The sequence below is a fragment of the Aulonocara stuartgranti genome, assembly GCF_965226115.1.
Source record: "Aulonocara stuartgranti genome assembly, chromosome: 2".
Classification (NCBI taxonomy): Eukaryota; Metazoa; Chordata; class Actinopteri; order Cichliformes; family Cichlidae; genus Aulonocara; species Aulonocara stuartgranti.
Window position 1 is genome coordinate 38,167,563 of NC_138940.1, and position 19,283 is coordinate 38,186,845.

Sequence of the window (19,283 nt, forward strand, 5' to 3'; positions counted from 1 at the left end):
TTGATTAAGGTGAGGTACTACAACATCGTCCTTGTGCCATTCTTGTGGCAGGTCCCCACGTCTGCGACTGTTTCGATGCCAGTGCAGTGCAGGTCCTTCTGTACAGGACCATAACCACAGACTTTTTTGGCCAGTATTTAGTCCTGATATGTCCCCTACTGAGCACGCTTGGGACACGATGTTCATCAGAGGCAATCAGAACCAATGACCATTGCACAGCTGCAGGCTGCAATCATCCCAGAATGGAGACCATCTCCTTTTTCTGACTAGTACATTTGATTCAGCCTCTAATGGTTAACACCTGAGGTTTACTGTTCGTTTAAGGTGAAATCAACAGTGTGTTCATTTTGGAAAATTTCAAAAACTGTAACCATTTTTCCTGCCAACATTCATGTTGTAGCTGTTGTTTTAAGTACCAGTCACTTCAGCTAACGTGAAACTTACAATTAGAAAGATAATATCAGCTTTTGTTGAGAATGTTTTACTGAGCTGTCAAATCAGCTGCTAACAATAAGTCAGTACTGAGTAACAGCTTTTCTACTTTAGTTTATACTAGAGATGGCACGATACCACTTTTTTATGTCCGATACCGATACCGATATCATAAATTTGGATATCTGCCGATACCGATATGAATCCGATATAGTGTTTTTTAATCAACAAAACTGTTTTTTAAATATCTTGCTGCATTTTGTATAAGTTCATACTCAAGTTTAAAACAACAACTACACTAAAGCTATTCTGTTATACCTGTATACAAAAAAAATATTTCATAGTTCAGCAATACTGATCAATCTAATAAACTTAGACCTACACCATCCTCCCTATTCTGGTATTTTAAAGAGTACTTAGCGTAAATATTAAGCAACCTAACTAATAGGGCTCCAACTCCCAGCAACAACAAAAATAAATAAATAAAAAATAGGGAACCACCCCTCACGCTCCACCTCATGATGCTTAATCGACGTAATCAACCTTAATTTGATGCAGTGTGAAAAAAAATGCACAGAAATCAATTATTTTTCAAGAAATATTAAATAGATTCAACATCTTTCTTCAACAAAATTGCAGACTGCACAGATGGTACCTTCCCAAAGGAAAAAGTAGTATAGCTTACTAGGGTATATATATTAGACTTAATAGTTACTATATACAGTAATGGACTTCTATTCATTTTGCATCAAATTAAAACTTTGGCTGTCAGATAATTATTTATTAAAAGCTCGACATTTTAAATGAGAATAAGAAAGAAAAGTATGTCTTTGTGCTCCCTTTTCCCTGTTAATGCCCTATCGGCCCCCCTGGCTAAACTTTGCTAGATCCGCCCCTGCACAGTTACCAGCCGTCAGCTACGTAGAAAAAGATCCTGGTGTAGAAAGAAATATTAAATAAATTCTAACAACAGCTGATCAAGCTTAAACATGCTGCTGTTGTTCAGCCGCTGGTTTCCTCTTTCTGGTGCAAAGTGGACCAAAAACAAACCAGAGACACGGACTCGCGACAGAAAAGCCGATCAGCTGATCATTAAGCAGTTTCATGATTGAAGTAGCAGCCGGAGAGCGAGAGGCAGTCGCTCGTTAAGCTTAACGTGGGAATGCTTTACAAACATTCAGAGATGGACTTACACACTTGCTTTACTTCTCTCGGGGATAACTTTGTCGGAGATGAAATGCCGGGTTGCTAGCGAAGCTCCACATGCTATCCAGACCACCGACAGGTCCCGCATGCCACAGCCGCTCTATCACCTGATGCATACTGCTCCGACTGCTAACGTTCTGAGGTGAGTTACGGCGTGTTGCAAGTTTTGTGAGGTGCTTTCGTGATATTTAATGGATCGGATTACATTTTTTATTTTTCTCCGATATCCGATCCAGTAATTTAGGTCAGTATCGGACCGATACCGATACGTAATATCGGATCGGTCCATCTCTAGTTTATACCAAAGTGATCAAGATATCACACTGGTAATGCACTGGTAATATACAGCCTCAAAATGACCATAAAGCTATTGCATTAAATGCTTTCATTATAATAACTTCATATACATATAGTACTACTAATCCCTTGAGCAGGTCTGCTGATTAACATGCTTCAATTCTAATTTAAAGCCATTTTGTTGTTGTACGTGCAGCATGTGGTTTAAAATTGTCTTGGTGAAATATTCAAGGTCTTCCCTGCATGTATGATGCACTCAAGCATCGACATTGCCATTCCAGATGTTCAAGCTGCCAATATTAAAGGCTGCATTGTTACATTTCTCCAGATTCTGGTCTTCTGATGATATATTATGTACTTTAAATAATGAGATAGTCATCACAATTTTACACTGATGAACATTATTCAGAAAGTGCTGCATCATTTGTAGACGCAGTTTTCTGCAGATTGGTGAACCTCTGTCCATCTTTACTCCTGAGAAAATCTGCCTCTCTAAGATGCTCCTTTCATACCCAATCATGTTGCTGACTAGTTGCCAATAAATCTAATTAGTTAATTCCTCCAGCTATTTCGTTTTAGTACCAATTACTTGTCTAGCCTTCTGTTGCTCACTAACTTTTTGAGACATGCTGCTATCAAACGAGAATTCATGAACACATAACTCCAATTTTAGCCAAATTACATTGGCTCCCTGTTAAATATCGTATAGATTTTAAAATTCTTTTGTTCACTTTTAATATTTTGAATAATTTAGCGCCCAGTTATCTTTCTGATTTACTCCATCCATACAATCCCAACAGAGCACTTAGATCGTCCAACCACAGGCTCCTAGCACAACCTAGGACTCGAATGAAGTCGAGAGGCGACCGGGCCTTTGCATCCGTGGCACCCAGACTCTGGAATAACCTCCCCGTTCATATTGGCACTGCTGAGTCTATCCAGTCTTTTAAATTACGTCTTAAAACTTATTTTTTTACTTTGGCTTTTGTTTCTGTCTAGTTGGCTGTTTTAGCTTGTTGCGTTGTTACCTATTGTTTGTTGTCCTCTTTTATTGTTTGTTTTAACTGTCTCATGTTTTTATTGACTGTGAAGCACTATGGTCAACACTGTTGTTTTAATATGTGCTATATAAATAAATTTTGATTTGATTTGATCAAACATCTATTTTTCGTGAAATAATAAGATGTGTCATTTTTAAAATCTGATATGTTTTCTATGTTCTTTTCTCAATGTGGGTGTATGAGCTTGGAAAATCATTGCAATCATACTATACTGTCAGGAAACTCAGCTGACATTCCCATTGGATGTTTCATACATGTCATGATTTATTTAATTAGTCTGTTTATGCTGAAGGTTCCTTACACCAAGTTTCCCACCTCTATCAAGAACAAAACCTTCTTTGTGATATCTGATTGGTTTTTTAATGTTTCAGTTGAGTTTTATTTGAAAATAAATAAAAAAACACTATAACCTGCAGAACAAAAAGGAGAAGCGTATTGCAGGACTGTTGCATTGCGTAGGTTTTGAATTGAAAGGCTGTATTCAGACATGCACATACACACAAAGATGCATGCATATACACAAGCCAAAATTGAGGTTGTATAGTTCAGGTCAATAAAAGCTAGATACGTTTAGGAAATAGCCACTGTGTCAAATGATTTTCCCTTCTGCCCTACCAATACCTGGGTTTCCACTGCCATCGCACAATCATTTCTAAGGTAAATAAAAGTATTTACCAAAGGCCAGAGTTCCATCACCCTTTTCCAAAACACAAAATTGCCCTCAATTTTCCATCCACTGTGAAGTCAGAAGAACACTATTCCACAAACAAGGTATTGGGCTCATTCAAGTACAGTTACGACAGTACGCACTACTACTCTGTCTTTCTTCTAGCATCAGTAAATATTGTCAGTGACTCTTTTAACAGCTTTAATGATTTCGCCTTTGACAAACAGCAGTGTTTTATCAGTATACAGTTATTTCCTGCCAATAAAATCCACAAATTCACCTGCTGCTGGATGTTGGTTAGGATATACCTCAAATGAGCCAAGTAGAATTCATTTCAAGTATGAGAAACACCTAAACTGTCACACCACATGACAGATACGCTCTGCAGGTACGGTTTACCAAGAATATAAACTGCAGGCAGCACAAAAACAACTTCTTACTGATTTCCTATTGTATGCAGAGTTATAGTCTCAGTGTTCTATCATTTTGTAGATAGAAACTCCACTTTTTCAAAATAAAACATCTTTTTCGTTTCACTTACCCGATTCATAGCCAGAGTGGGGTTAGAGCCTGTCCAGCTGTCGCTGGGTGACAGGCGGGTTACACAGGTCGCCTGTCTATCGCAGATCCAGTAAAGGTAAAGCTAGGCTGCTGACCCAGTACCCTGGTATGAATTACGCCGGCTATGTAACAATGGAAAGACTTCAGAACCATGTCATAATATGTAATAACAAAACATGTCTTTCTTGAGCATTTGGATTACAGCCTAGCCTTTGGAAAATATTGGATGGGTATGCTTCCAGCTTCAGATGCCAAAGTAGGTTAAGAAAAACAAGAGCAGAACACCTGCAAATTATACTGCATTAAAACTTTGGAGACATCTAAGAGATACTTTGGTGAGCATCAGCAGACACAAACACAACATTATCAGCGACGAGTTTCTTATTTATCATCCACATTTAGAGATATTAAAAATGCAAAACAACAAACTCACTCCTGCAACGAACACTCTCTGTTCTGCTGTCCACATTTTCACCAGAAAATGCTCGTCATAAATAAAGTGAATGTTTTCCAGGCAGAATTCAATTACCCCTGTCAGCCGGTAGTAATGAGTAACAGCCAGTGCATGCTCTCATTCAATTTTAGTGTCCGTACGGAATGATGTTCATCTGATGTCTTGATTTTTTTATTTTTTTGTACAATAATGTTCTTTTTGTGGCCTGCTTAGCGTAGCAAAACATCCAAATCAAACATTAATTTGACTCTGTGCCTCAGCAGATGAAAGCAGCCTCGGTTCGCTTTAATGGCTTCATGTGAGAACGTGTGTCTTTGGTGACATTCGAGCCCTCTTTACTCAAATAAATTGGTGGACTTGAAAGTGAGTAGTAATTTTGGCTAGAACATTTCAAAATGTCTTATGTGAGAAGACTTGACCACGTTTCTGAAATCACGAGTCCATATCATGCAGCTCATCTCTGTTTCATGTAATAAAGCAGAAATACATAGAACAGCTAAACCAGAGAGATCTAATTTCCTGCCTAATATATTTGTTTAGTTAACGGGGAACTCTTAGAATGAATTATTCAAATTCAATTATTACATATTAAACAGAAGCTGGACCTCATCGACAACTATCACAGTAACATTTTAACAACGGCTCAGAGAGACAAAGCCTTCTTCTTACAAGCAAGCATTAGTTTCACTCAATATTTCCCTTTCCACTAAACATTTATGACTATTTCTCCCATGAGATGTTGACACTGTTTGTTTGCCTCTATTGACTAATTTGTCATATCACACAGTCCTGTTTTCACATGGTAAGAGAGCTCCATGCTGCACCAACATGCCCTTTTCCAGTCAAAGAAGATGATTCAGGTAGCTTCAGTGAAGGAAAGCAGATGATATTTAAAAAGGTTTTGCTCAGCAGAACGCCTATAAGTCTAAAGTGACTGTTGAGATATTGGGTGTTGACCACGCTGAGATCAATGAATGGTGGGCTTGTAGCCCAGACACGAGAAAATGTCATTAACTCCACTGCTCTGTATGAAGGGAGACAGCCAGTGCAGAAATGTCTCCTGAGGATGGCGGACATCTGTGTCTTTTTGGGCTCCTGCTAGTTATCTCTGACCTCTATCTTCCTTAAATCTTCCCTTTCTAATTACCTGTTCCTTCTTCTCCTCCTCCCACCTAACCTCATATCCTTGCAGCCTGACTGATGGTTAGCTGATGATCATCTGGACAGGAAAGGTTAAGGTGACTCCCCTGCATAAGTCACGGCTCATTAAGTGAGCTCACAGTGTCCCAGTTCACATACTGGTGCATTTCTCCCTGGATGAATTTAATGAGTTGTGGAGGAGTAACAAGCCACCATGAAAAATATTTGGAGCTAACATGTTTTGAGAAGGAAAACAATGTTTGCCATCATTTTGATGATGATCAGAGACGAGGGAGTTACTGTAGGCGCCTTGGTGACATCAGCATCTGTTCTGGAAACTGGATTAGGCCAAATCCAAAAGGAGGGCAGGCCTTCCTCCGGAGAGTCTTCCCTCAGGATGAATATTGATGGAAGTGGGTCCCAAATGGAGTGAAAACAACTGTTAACCCCTCTGCACTGCTGAAATGTTGTTAACAATGCTTCTAGCCCCACTATCTCCCACAGCCAGAGAATCCACTGACACAAACACCACTCCTGCATCACCATCATTACAGCCACAAGAGGTGATCGCAAATCACATTTCTCTGTTCTGCAACATTAACACGCTGCATTGAGATGCTGCAAGTCTTCTGACAGAAGCAAAATCACTTTATGAGAGCGAGCGGACCAGCCGTGCATGTTGGCAGCTGTGTTCCACAGCAAGCTTGTTGTGATTCCTGGCACCAAATGTACCATCGGCCTTGCACTGGAATGAAACTCCACTGCCCCCAAGGTAACACAAAGCCAGGCAATGTCTTGTAGCCAGACACCTCGCTCCCCAGCTTAAAGAGAGTATGGTGAGCTTAACACAGAAATGTGAAAACATTTCATCCATATTCTAAACATTTATCGGTTTGTCTGAGAAAGGACATGTAGACCTATAGATCCCTGCAGATATAAACGCAGCTCTGAATTCTAAGAGAGCCCTGCTTGAATGTTTGTATAAACCAAATTAAAGTTTTTCTTGCATTAGTCATATCAGTGAGCTTATGTCTTCTGATGAATTCATTTGTAATATATGTAGTTTTTTTAAACACAGTGCCAAAACAGTCTTGCTATCTTGAAGGTAGAGGAGGCATTTTGCCGATTTAGGAAAGTGCCAAAGCCTCGAACCTCCTATCAAGCTTTAATAGACTTTCAGTTATTTAATGCTAGTTAAAGTTTCATTCTTAACACACTGAAAGTATCTTTGCTGCAAGTGGGGAACCCTTAAGATGTTGTTGTAACTGCTAACTCTATGAGATACCTTACAGGGCAATTTCTTTATTATTTGTAAGCTAAAATAACTTAGTAACCTAACTATTTCAAAGTGCATCTATTGCATCAAATTAAATTAAAATTATTATCAGTAGTTACTATTGTCAATCACAGGATTGGTGCACTTCCAAGGAAAAATATGAAACCACTAAAAAGTCCCGTTTAAGAAACGTGCAATAGCAACATTGTTTTTGTTTTCCTCCTAAAAAGAAAATTACCATACAAAGTATGAATTCCAAAATAATAATAATAATTGATTTTTATTAATACTTTAGTGTTTACAAGAAATGTCAAAATATTACATATTCAACTTGCTTTTATTTATTTCAGCCAAACGTTGAATGAATGCATGATCACATTCCTTCCTATTGCAGATGGTCATGCAGTGGGATTCAGTGTGCACAGAATTTGATTAGCTCTGTGTGCACTGTGGAGACTAAAGCGAATGATCTACTAACAAAATTTTCCTTCCGTTTTTCTTCATATAAAGCTGACAAAATTAGGTTTCACCGTCAGATGACTGTGGGTTGGAGTTGGGTTTTGATTAATTAAGAAAGAGACAGAAAACTTGACATCTATATTGTCTAAACTGATCCGAGACACATTTAAACTGCAAGATGTTTCCCAATAAAGAGAAGATGGGATTCCTGGTTAAAAAAAGTGAAGAAACAGAGAGGATACAGCAGAGAGAGCGAACCAGACGAGCAGCATGGAGGGAGAAAGGCCAAGTATCAGACAGAGCATTCATTACCACCTGACTGACCTGCATATTGCGCTGTGTGAGAGTAATGGGAAAGGACACACTCATCGGCCAAAGCCCAGCAAGTAAGGTGCTTTTCACTCCCCCCTCTCTTTCCTTCCTCTTTAGCAATTCGTCAGTTTCTTACCCGGTTCAATTTCTATTTTCAGACAATGTACTGTGAGATCCCGGTGTTTTCAAAGACTCCATAATAGGGGACTGAACCATGGTAATACCATGGCTAATGTAATGCATAATGGATCACCTGCTTCTGCAAAACAAAACTGCCCAGTTATTAAGTACTACTGTTCTTCTTTTTCTGTGTTAGGTACTTATGTTAGTGGCATACTTTGTCAAAATACCCAAAATATTCTGAGGTGGAATAACTATCTGTGTAGATATAGGCATGTTAGCAGCTTTTAAGGCTGTCCACAGGAAGGCTTTGAAGGAAATGTTAAATGCCCAAATGCTCTTAGTGGTAATTCTAACATGCTTATGCACAAAACAAGTGGAATGGTGATCATGTGTAGCATCTTAGTGTTAGCAGTGGGTAAAAAGCACAAAACAAGGTGGGAGTCTTGCAGGTGTTTAGTTATAAACCTGTTTTATTTATTTTTTGGTGTTTTAGATAGCAAAGTGTGGACTGACCAGCAATGCAGGAAACAGCAGGGGAATAACAAGCAGAGGAGGATTATCTAGCTGGGGGGCAAATCATGGACCTGTCTGTTTAGGGCATTTCATTCCACGTGGTGCCCTAGCCTCTCAGTGACTAGATCACAGATGAATCTAACATGATAGACAAAATGACAGCAGAAGATGGAAACTCTAGGGATCATGCAAATTATAAGAATTCATCATTAGGAGAAAACAGATATTTGCATTGAATTTCATGGTAATTCGTCCAGTACCTGTCGAGGCATTCTACTAGGTGACAAAAATGTCAAAATTCTCAAAGTGCAAAAGGAAAATTCAAGATTACCATGGTCAACAGTGTTCAGTATCTCACAATGCATATGTTATTATGGTTAAAAATAAGGGGGACAGTGTCAAGAGATGGAAAATGCCCTGCATGGTTCAACAATATTTAAGAGATAAAAACACTACATTCAATGCGTGGATGCACACGCATGTTTACAATTTCTTTGTTTCTTAATCCATAATTTGCATTTAAGAATTACATAAAGTTTTTTTTTTTTTTTTTTTGGCCTGTCCCGTTTGGCTCTTTTGCATCAGAATTGTTGTCTAAAGGCAAAGAAAGATGCCCAACGGATTTACTTTACCAAACTGACCATCCCAGCCTTGCCGTAATGGTCCATTTGATTCACCTTTTATTGTTTATTTTATTTTCACTTACTGAATACGGGACAGACTTGACTGGGGGAAAGAAGGGGAGAAAGAAAGAGGGAAAGAGAAACAGCTGAGAAGAGGGACGGGGGAGAAGGGCAAAAGACAAAAACCAACAGAACGGGCAGAGAAAAAAAAATGCATATATCAATCACCTGGATCACCTGCTGAGAAAGAAAAAAGAAAGCAAGCAGAAGAGAACAAGAGTAATAGAATAAACAGCATCACAATGATATATGGGAATATGACAGTAAATACTAAATGTTAAACATTATTGTGCAGCACATAAGATCAACAGAACACAGTGTGCTTTGAGGTAGGAGCCAAAAAGGGTGTAGTTTGTGGGTGTGATCACCCGTGTGTACACCTGTGAGCATGGACGCGCTTGTTTTTTGTTTTTTTAAAAGGTTCCTTCATGTAATAATCTGCTAGAGGGTGTGGGGGGGCCACAGCCCCGTCCTCCAGGGCTTGAAGCAGGTGTGGAGGAGATCATAAAGTTAAAAGAACAAACATCATTGCTGGGCTTGAAACAATCTGCCAACAGTGGCCAGTGTTTATCAGTTTGTTATAAGTGAACAGAGGCTTTCACTTTTGTTTCTGCACTCAGAAAAAACACTTTCTATATATTCCCGGGTTGTTAAAATTGACTTTTCAGTTTTTCATCCCTTTCAAGTGAAGGAATGTGAAAATATCTGTAGCTGTATATTGGAAATGCTCTTTCCTTTGGACTGCCTTAGTTTCTCTGCATAACAAGAAGTTACAAAATCAGTTCCTTGGTTTTCTGTTATTGTCAGCAAATTAAAAAATTGTACTTAAGCTAGATAGATATTTACATAAGTACTCCACTGAAGTAGGTTACTTTAAATAATTTAAATGTGACATTATGTTAAATTCACAATTTTTACGGTTCACAAATATCAGTACACATCTGTGCCACTGTGCTCCCCGTGTTCAAATCACAGACGTGAGTTTGAATGAGGTTAATCAAAAGCCTTGGCACTAAGTCTGCACAAAAGAACCAAAGTGAAGTTATATATACAGCGGGGAAAATAAGTATTTGACACATCAGCATTTTTATCAGTAAGGGGATTTCCAAGTGGACTATTGACACAACATTTCCACCAGATGTTGCCATCAAGCCAAATATTGAAGTCATACAATCAAATCAGAACATATAAGTATACAAGTTAAACCATAATAAATAAAGTGAAATGACACAGGGAATAAGTATTGAACACACTTTATTCAATACTTTGTAGAAAAGCCTTTGTTGGTGATTACAGCTTCTAGACGCCTCTTGTATGGATAGACCAGTCGTCTGCATTGCTCAGGAGTGATTCTGGCCCATTCTTCCACACAAACGGTCTTTAAATCTTGAAGGTTCCTTGGGCCTCTTTTATGAACTTTAATCTTCAGTTCTCTCCATAGATTTTCTATGGGATTTAGGTCAGGTGATTGACTGGGCCATTCAAGCAACTTGATTTTCTTTCTTTGAAACCACTTCATTGTTTCCTTGGCCTTGTGTTTGGGATCATTGTCTTGCTGAAATGTCCACCCTCTTTTCATTTTTAGCTTCCTGGTAGATGGCAGCAGATTTTTATCCAGAATGTCCCGGTACATCTCTCCATTCATCCTGCCTTCAATAATATGAAGTCTGCCAGTACCCCTTGCTGAAAAGCAGCCCCAAACCATGATGCTTCCACCCCCAAACTTGACTGTTGGTATGGTGTTCTTGGGGTGGTGAGCAGTGCCATTTCTTCTCCAAACATGGTGTGTAGAATGACTGCCAAAAAGTTCAATTTTGCTTTCATCTGACCATACTATAGTCGTCCAATAATCCACAGGCTTCTCCAAATGCTGTTGCGCAAATTTTAACCGAGCCTTGACATGCTTTTTGTTCAGCAATGGAGTCTTGCGTGGTGAGCGTGCATGGATGCCATGGCGGTTCAGTGCATTGCTTATAGTTTTCTTTGAAACAACAGTACCTGCTGATGCAAGGTCTTCCTGAAGTTCTGTCCGAGTGGTTCTTGGCTCTTGGAGAACCCTCCTGATTATTCTTTGGACTCCTCGGACAGGGATCTTGCGTGGAGCACCTGATCGTGGCAGGTTTATGGTGAACTGATGCACTTTCCATTTCCGGATAATGGCCCCCACAGTGCTCACAGGAACATTCAGCATTCTGGAAATGCACCTATAACCATTCCCATCAAAATGCTTTTCAACGATAAGATTACGAAGATCTTGAGAGAGTTCTTTGCTTTTACCCATCATGAAGTCTTTCCTGTGTGCCTTCTGGGTAATGAGGAGCCTTTATAGGCCATCAATTAGGACTAAAGCAGCTGATATCAATTAGTACTGATAGGGGACAGGATTTCTCTATCAATACTGACAGATTTCAGGTGATCTCCTGGCTTTCTATGTCATTTTGCCCCTTGTTATCTCCATGTATTCAATACTTATTCCCTGTGTCATTTCACTTTATTTATTATGGTTTAACTTGTATACTTATATGTTCTGATTTGTTTGTATGACGTCAATATTTGGCTTGATGGCAACATCTGGTGGAAATGTTGTGTCAATGGTCCACTTGGAAATCCCCTTACTGATAAAAATGCTGATGTGTCAAATACTTATTTTCCCCGCTGTAACTTTGGTTATCTCTCTCTCTAGTATGTTGGCATATATATATATACACACACACACTAAATATCAGTAGAAAATCTTTTACTCAGCTTGCACCGGTGCATCACGTTAGTAAATCTTGTCCCATAACTTTAAATGCTGAACTCAGGAGCTCAGAAAGACAACACAGTAAAAGTTCTTATATAGGTACTATCCACGGGCAGCAGCATCCACTTAGACCTCTTACCTGCGACTCTACTTGATCTGTAGTCTTTGTACATTCTACAGGTGTAGCGTCGTCAGGTGTGATCTCAGCTTCTCTGTTCTTGTAAGCGAATCTGTTTTGTAAAAGAAAACCAAGGGTAAGAAAGGTCTGGTCAACAGCCATTTGTTCCGTTCACAAAACACCACCGAAGAGTTTTTTACACCACAACTCCGCAACCCGACTTATTCATTCTGTAGTCGTTCAAGGACACCAACCGGGAGGAGCTTTTAGGAGGGGTCTAAAATAAAAAGGGTTTTGTCTTGAATAGAAAGAGAAGACAAACAGAGGAGACTGTAATTCATCCGCTTCTCCAAAAGGCACGACCTCCCTGCTTTGTGGAGCAGAAGCTCATCCGAGCCATAGAGGGCCTCTGAGGCATGGGAGTGTCCCATTGACTGCACTATTAACACTCAAACTGAGAGGATCAGCATAGAGGAAATACAAAACGCTGCACAGAGAGTTCTGTAACGCATTTCATTCTACCAAGAGAGACCCCGAGGGTGCCGTGATGACCAGAGTAATTGGCTTTCTCCACTATGATAATCTGCATCAGTCATGCCATGCCAACACACTCTCAGGCCACTGAGAAGGTCACAGCGATCCCAAACCTCCCTCCACACTGCTGAGCATAGCATCTGAATTCTTATAGAAAGACATTTATACTGCATTCTTGGGATGTTACATTCAGGTCAAAGACTTTCAGTTACAAATTAAAGTTCACTTTCAAATGCATCACAGTACACAATACTCACAAGATAACACCAGTTCTGTGTAATTCTGCGATACACTTCAAGAGAAACACTTCATATGGAGTGTGTCTGTGTTTTATTACCATTATCTATTTTCCTCTACGGGTTTTTCACTCTTCGGTAAGCATTAGTTAAGTGCCATTAGCTAAAAGTCATGAAATATCGATTCTGGTTTAGAGTACCTATGTGTTTTAATAAAAAGATATTGACATTTGGCACCAGTGTACTGATAATGGCACAGCAAAAGGAAGCAATACAGTACATTGCTTATCAATATTTTTTCCCCAACAACACTCTTTGTATCCCTGCCCTGAAGCACGCTTGGCTGTAGCGTCACTGGTATCATCATTTAAAAAATGAGCATGAAACTATAAGATTCAAAACTAGCACAGCTGGGACTGTCTTGCTTTTACAGCCAGAATCAAGTTTTCTTTCAAAAGACGGAAGTTTCTGGCAATTCCATGTTGGCTTCATTTGTCAGCTCTGGAGGCTGCTTCTTGCTTAATAGAGCTGTGCTACTGTGACAAGCCAAAATGTACTTACTTGTAACCCAATAGACTACAAATTACATGTAATAAAAAAATAACTCCAGACTTTCACATAGAGTGCACAACACGTAAAGAATAAGCTACCATCATATGAAACGTTGCAGCTTTGGTAGGATTTAATGCATCGTGTATGTTATTGTCTTCCATATGTCAGGCACAGATAAGCTTGTTCTCGTTCACTAGTACAGTGGGATATTGGCACACATACAATGACATCTTTGCAAGCCACAATAAAAGTCTCTACAAACTGAATTAAATGTACAAACTGTGCCACACCAGCTAAGCTTGGTGTGTCAGCATTAAGGTATACAACAATATCTGGAAATTATTCATGTTTAACAAATCCTCACCAAAGCAGTCACCCTGATTTGGTGAGATTTCGTTAAACAATGTAATAAACTTACAATTTAACTGAGGCGCCACATAGCACCTTATTGGTTGCTCTGGTTTTTAGCTCATACACAGCAACAAAACTGTAAAGCTCCACTGCTACTATCAGCCTGCATTTGTTTTGAATACAGATAGCAGAACAGAAGTGTGATGAGTTCAAAGCTCTTTCCCAGTTGAATTTGTATTTTTCTGCGATAAAACAAAATTCACTCATCAGCATGAATAACTCTGTTGATCGCCTATTATCTCAAGATTCACTGGAGAAAACCTGGTAAATATGATAACGTTAGATAAATCCTGAGAGCACAGGATATAGTGAAGTTATGTTTATGAATGTGTGCACAATTGTTTCCTTTTCTTACAAGGTTTCAATATAGAAAATAATACAGAGTTAAAAAAATGCTGGGGGAATGAGGGAAAGAAAAACATAATAAAAGCATAATAATAAAATATGTTACGTGGGATCAGGAATAGTTAAAAAAAAAAGACTATAAAATAAACAAAAAAGAAGTACAATAAAAAGACAAAAGCCCATCTTTTGCATCAACATAATTGACTTAAATCCCTGCTTTACACATAATGCTTTATTACGACAATATCCAAATAAAGATTCAAAATAACTAACAAAGTACAAACGCCTGGCTTGCAATGAAATGTTACTTAATAAATGAATGTAAATTCAGGCTGTTAACCAGCAAAACAGGAAATATCACTGTGGAAAAATAAAAAATCATGCAACCTAATTCTGGTTCCTTTCATTTCCAAATGCAACCAAAAAGTTTTGCACATTAGAAGAAACCAAGTACACTGTCAGCCAAACTAAGAGATCAGATTATAAAAGAAAGTCAGGCAAATGAAAAAAATTATTTCCAGCTACTGTAGCGTAGCTATTAATGCTTTCACCTTGTTTTCATCCAGGCCTTGAGAGCCTGTCTGAGTGTGCAATCTTGGAAAAATGTGTCCATGCAGACATCTACTGTAGCAGGAAAGAACCACAAAGGCATTTGTGATCTGTGTGTTGGCAGATTTTGTCTGCAAGATGCACACAAAGACTTTAGTCAAGTTTGAGGATGAGTTTGGTCAGAAGCTTTCTCTGCACTGCAGCTGATGTGATCACACTTAACATATTATTACACAGAAATGTAATTGTAAACACATCAGAGTGGCATTTGGACCTATAGGCGTGTAATATATACATACGATGAGAATCAGCAAAACCGCTGAAAATCTGAGCAAACCATTAACCACAATAACGGTAACCGCAAAGCAAAATCAAGGCCAAGGAGAAAATGCACAATGAGGATGGAAAATTGGGTTAGCTGCTTTGTCAGCATGAGAATAACATTACCCCAGACTTACGAAGAATAATGACAGCTATTTTAATTTGGCAAAATAAGGGATTTCCTAATGTGTGGAGTTCCAACAAAAAACTGTTTTTGAAGTCCTCTGTGGGGACCACAAACAAATGGCATTCATCATTCTTAAGGCACCCACTTTCCCCTATCATATTTGTTATTATCAGCATTCGTCATTTTCCACATACTTCATTCTATAGTACGCTGGCTTTAGATGCTATCTTGGGCAAATTTGTACGCTAATGATTATGAATGAAACACAGAAGCTAGGAGAAAGAAGTTTCACATTTGCAATATCTAACATTTTAAAAAAGATCCAGAAAGCTTGCAATATGCAAACATTCGAATAAACAAAAACGGGAAAGAAAGTGTTCTAAACACGGTTTGATGCGAACGGCCTTGCTGAGACACTGGACATTTCTTTACAGCACAAAGGCAACATGAATTGTTTATGAAAAAGTGTAGGAAGCAGTGCAGCACAAGCTGGTGAGTGTTTTACAGCTTCAAAATGCTGTTAAATTTGCTGCCTCTGTGTTTATGCTGCGTATGAATGGATTTTCACATGGATTTTTACTCACAGTTAACCACAGGTAACTCCTTGACACATGTAAAGGCCACACACCTGTCTCTAGGAGGGATTAGAGAATCCCCTCAGTGAAAAACGAATAATCAGAGTCAACTGGCCCCCTATAGTGATGGAAAAGGAAGATACCCCATAATAGCCTCGATAGGTCTATTCATCTTTTTTCTGCACAACAGGGAAACAGCAGCCTGGAAATTCACAAACCAAATCGCCCTCTGAAACAATTCACAGCCTTCGATTAATCATACCAACTTCACAAGAACTGATTGGTACTTCGCAAGTAACTAAATCTTTTATTTCCTGTAGCTGTCCCTCAGCCTGTGTGCTTATCTCTGTAATAAAGTACCTCATCTGCCACAGAGGGGCAACAAAATAAAGGCTTGGATGATTTTACATTTGTCTGAAAATCATAGAAATATGTCCACAACACAGAATAACACAACCAAGCTACTAGATTTACTATGATGACATAAACACACACAGAAATAGGTTGAAAATGTGCAGCTATTCGCTTGTGTATAAGTTGTCTGGTGTAGTACTGATGTTTTGCACAGGAAATCAATTTTTCCTTTCTTTTGTCTTGGTATGCCTCATTGGGGGAAAACCCCCATCAATCATTCAATTATTGGACAGCTTTTCTTGCATTTCTCTCTTTTATGACAACCAGTGCTAGTTGTGTCTAGAAATAGCATTTTAACCTGCGATGCATTATCCACACCGTCACAATGTAAGGTAACGACATGCCCATTTAAGATAATGTGGGCAACCTGATGGTGCATATCAAATGGACTAAAATGCCATTAGAATAGGGTAGGCAACATATTTTGTTCCAAAGGGCCATACTGACTTACTACTACTAAAAGTAAGTGAACACTCACGTAATAGATAAATGAACAATTAATATTTTTTATAAAAATGTCCTAATGCTATGTCAACACTTCATTTAGCTTAGTCTTGCAACCTGATATGCCCCGGTCACTGAGGAAACACAATGCATTGGAATGAAGCAAAACAGCAATAATAAAATCAATGTAATTATTCATCTCGAGACATCTTCTGTCTGTGTACCTGTACGCATGTTCATTATATACTAGTAATTAAGACGGGCTATATTATGAATTATGGTCTTTTTTTTTTTCTAAAAGCAAGAAAAATACGTCGCTAAGTTGTCTTAATTTAGTTGTGTAACTCGGAGGGACACAAGCAACAAGAAAAGTAAATTCAATAATTTATGTGTATGCTATGATGTAAATCTGAGGGTAAATTTTAATCACAGGCGTCTAAGTTATTTAATCTAACATGCTTAAAATATCAACGATAAAACCACAGCTAACTTATGATCATATGAGGAAGAACTTGGTGATGGTATGAAGGAAGAAGTCCTTTTAAACAGGAAAAGAACTTCAAAGGAACCAAGCTTAGGGAAGGGCAGCTATCTTTTCGATTGGTTGGTGGGCGAGGTGAAAGAGAAGGTAAAGTGGAACCCAGGGCCTTCTTCCTCTAAGGCAACAGTGTGCCACTGTGCTGCATCATCAAACAAATATAGTAAATAAAATCCAGTGTCTTCTAAGCCTGGAATCTTCAAGAGCAGCTGGTTTCTAGACCTCTGTGGTCTGGTAGGATTGCAAAAGTTCATTTAAGTAGGGCGGCTCTCAAAAAGTTTTTTCACTGGACCCTTACATTGACTGGACATTAGACAAAAGGTAATAATAATAATAATAATAATGGATTGCATTTATATAGCGCTTTACAATACCACTATTCATTCACTCTCACATTCACACACTGGTGGAAGCAGCTACAGGTGTAGCCACAGCTGCCCTGGGGCAGACTGACAGAAGCGAGGCTGCCATATCGCGCCATCGGCCCCTCTGGCCAACACCAGTAGGCAAGTAGGGTAAAGTGTCTTGCCCAGGGACACAACAACCAGGACAGAGAGCCCAGGGATCGAACCGGCGACCTTCCGGTTACAGATGCGATTCCCAACCCCCTGAGCCAAGTCTCCAAGCAGATGTAGCCTGTGGCAGGATAAATAAAGGTTGGTTCAAGGTCATCTGATACAGGTCTAATTACAAGACTGATTAAAAAGTAAAGTTTTAAGTCTTATCTTAAAAGTAGAGATGATGAACCCAAACTTGGAGGTGGTTCAACACCAGAGGAGTCTGATATCTAAAGTCTCTGCCTCACTCTGAACTAGCACAAGTAAGCCTGAAGAAGCCACAAAGCAGAGAACTACCAGGGAACTGGAGCACGTGTGGAAGGTAAAGTCCAAAGTGTTCACAGTGGTAGGAGTTGTAACTCAGAAACTAGAAGAGTGTCCAGAATACACAGGAATTAAACACCAGTCAGTCCACACACAGGCTTGGTAGAAGAAAAGCTTTTCTAATTATACTATTAGGTAAGTAAATTCAGTCTGCAACAAATTTTCAGTGGTTTAAAGCAGCGGTCCCCAACCCCCGGGCCTCGGACCGGTACCGGTCCGTGAGTCGTTTGGTACCAGGCCGCCAGAGTTGAGGCTCAGGTGTGAAATGTATAGTTTTCAGGGGTTTTATCGCTTTTATTGTTTACTCGGTTTTCGTGGTCTTTTCACGTGTGTTATGAATAAATCTTCTTTTTTCGGTACCAGTACTAGTTTTATTTTGTTGTATTTATCCGCGACACCTTAAAGGCCGGTCCGTGAAAATATTGTCGGGCATAAACTGGTCCGTGGCGCAAAAAAGGTTGGAGACCGCTGGTCTAAAGTGCCAGGTAATGTGTCCTTGGGCCGGACAAAACTACGTTTAAATGCAATTCGGTACCGTGCACCACAACCACCCACTATCACCTCAATAAAATAATAACACCAACAACTGAAAATGCTTCATAAACTCAAACCTATAGCAGAGCTGTTTGATGGTATTTGCATTGTCTTACACGGTAAGTAGTTAATGAAGCAGCCTGTGAGTTTATGCAAAGACATATGCGGTTTTCTAATAGTCAACAGTAGATTCTTACTCAGTATCATGGTTTACACAGCTGATTTACAGTAATGACGAGGAAAATCTCGGCAGCTATCAAATGTGACTGCTGGGTTTTGGGACAGAAAGCAATTCACTGCATAAAAGAACTACCATGTGTAGTGATGTGGCTGTTCCAGTCATCCTTTCTACAGTCGCAGTGTGCGTACTCTAAAATCAATCTTATTCATATTTTTAACTACATAAAATGACAATAGCATTTTATACTAAAGAATACAGCCACAAGTGTTCCCACGCTGTTGCAAACAATCATGTAGTACGCAGTATTTGTTTGTTAATGAGCCCCTGCTGGCATGCTGAAGAGATGACAGTCTGTCAAATCTTCCTACACACAGGGAAACAACATGTTGAAGAGATGGCACCACCGCTGTGCAGCAATATGTGAGTAAAAACAGCTAAACATACATTTTAAAAATGGATACCCTGAAACATTATGGCACTCATCTGTGCCCTGTGGTTGCACTTCTTGAAGATATGACTGTACATTTCGTTTGTCATAAATGTTTAATGATAATGGAGAAGCACCAGGTATGCACTGCAGCCATCTTTATACACTT

General features: G+C 39.2%; 1 protein-coding gene across 4 annotated transcripts in view; it reads right to left on the reverse strand.

Moving 5' to 3' along the window:
- Window positions 1-19,283, reverse strand: part of enox2 (ecto-NOX disulfide-thiol exchanger 2) — a 192,725-nt gene that overhangs the window by 131,753 nt on the left and 41,689 nt on the right. For 2 of the 4 annotated variants that reach the window (XM_082504497.1, XM_082504498.1), the window contains one exon: window positions 12,067-12,157. The exons of 1 other annotated variant lie outside the window; for it this stretch is intronic. In XM_082504497.1, coding sequence (XP_082360623.1) covers window positions 12,067-12,100 — 34 coding nt within the window. In that variant the 5' untranslated portion in view covers window positions 12,101-12,157. Of the gene's footprint in view, window positions 1-8,501; window positions 8,640-12,066; window positions 12,158-19,283 lie in introns of those variants that run through there. One more of the 4 variants, XM_082504500.1, reaches the window with a different exon arrangement.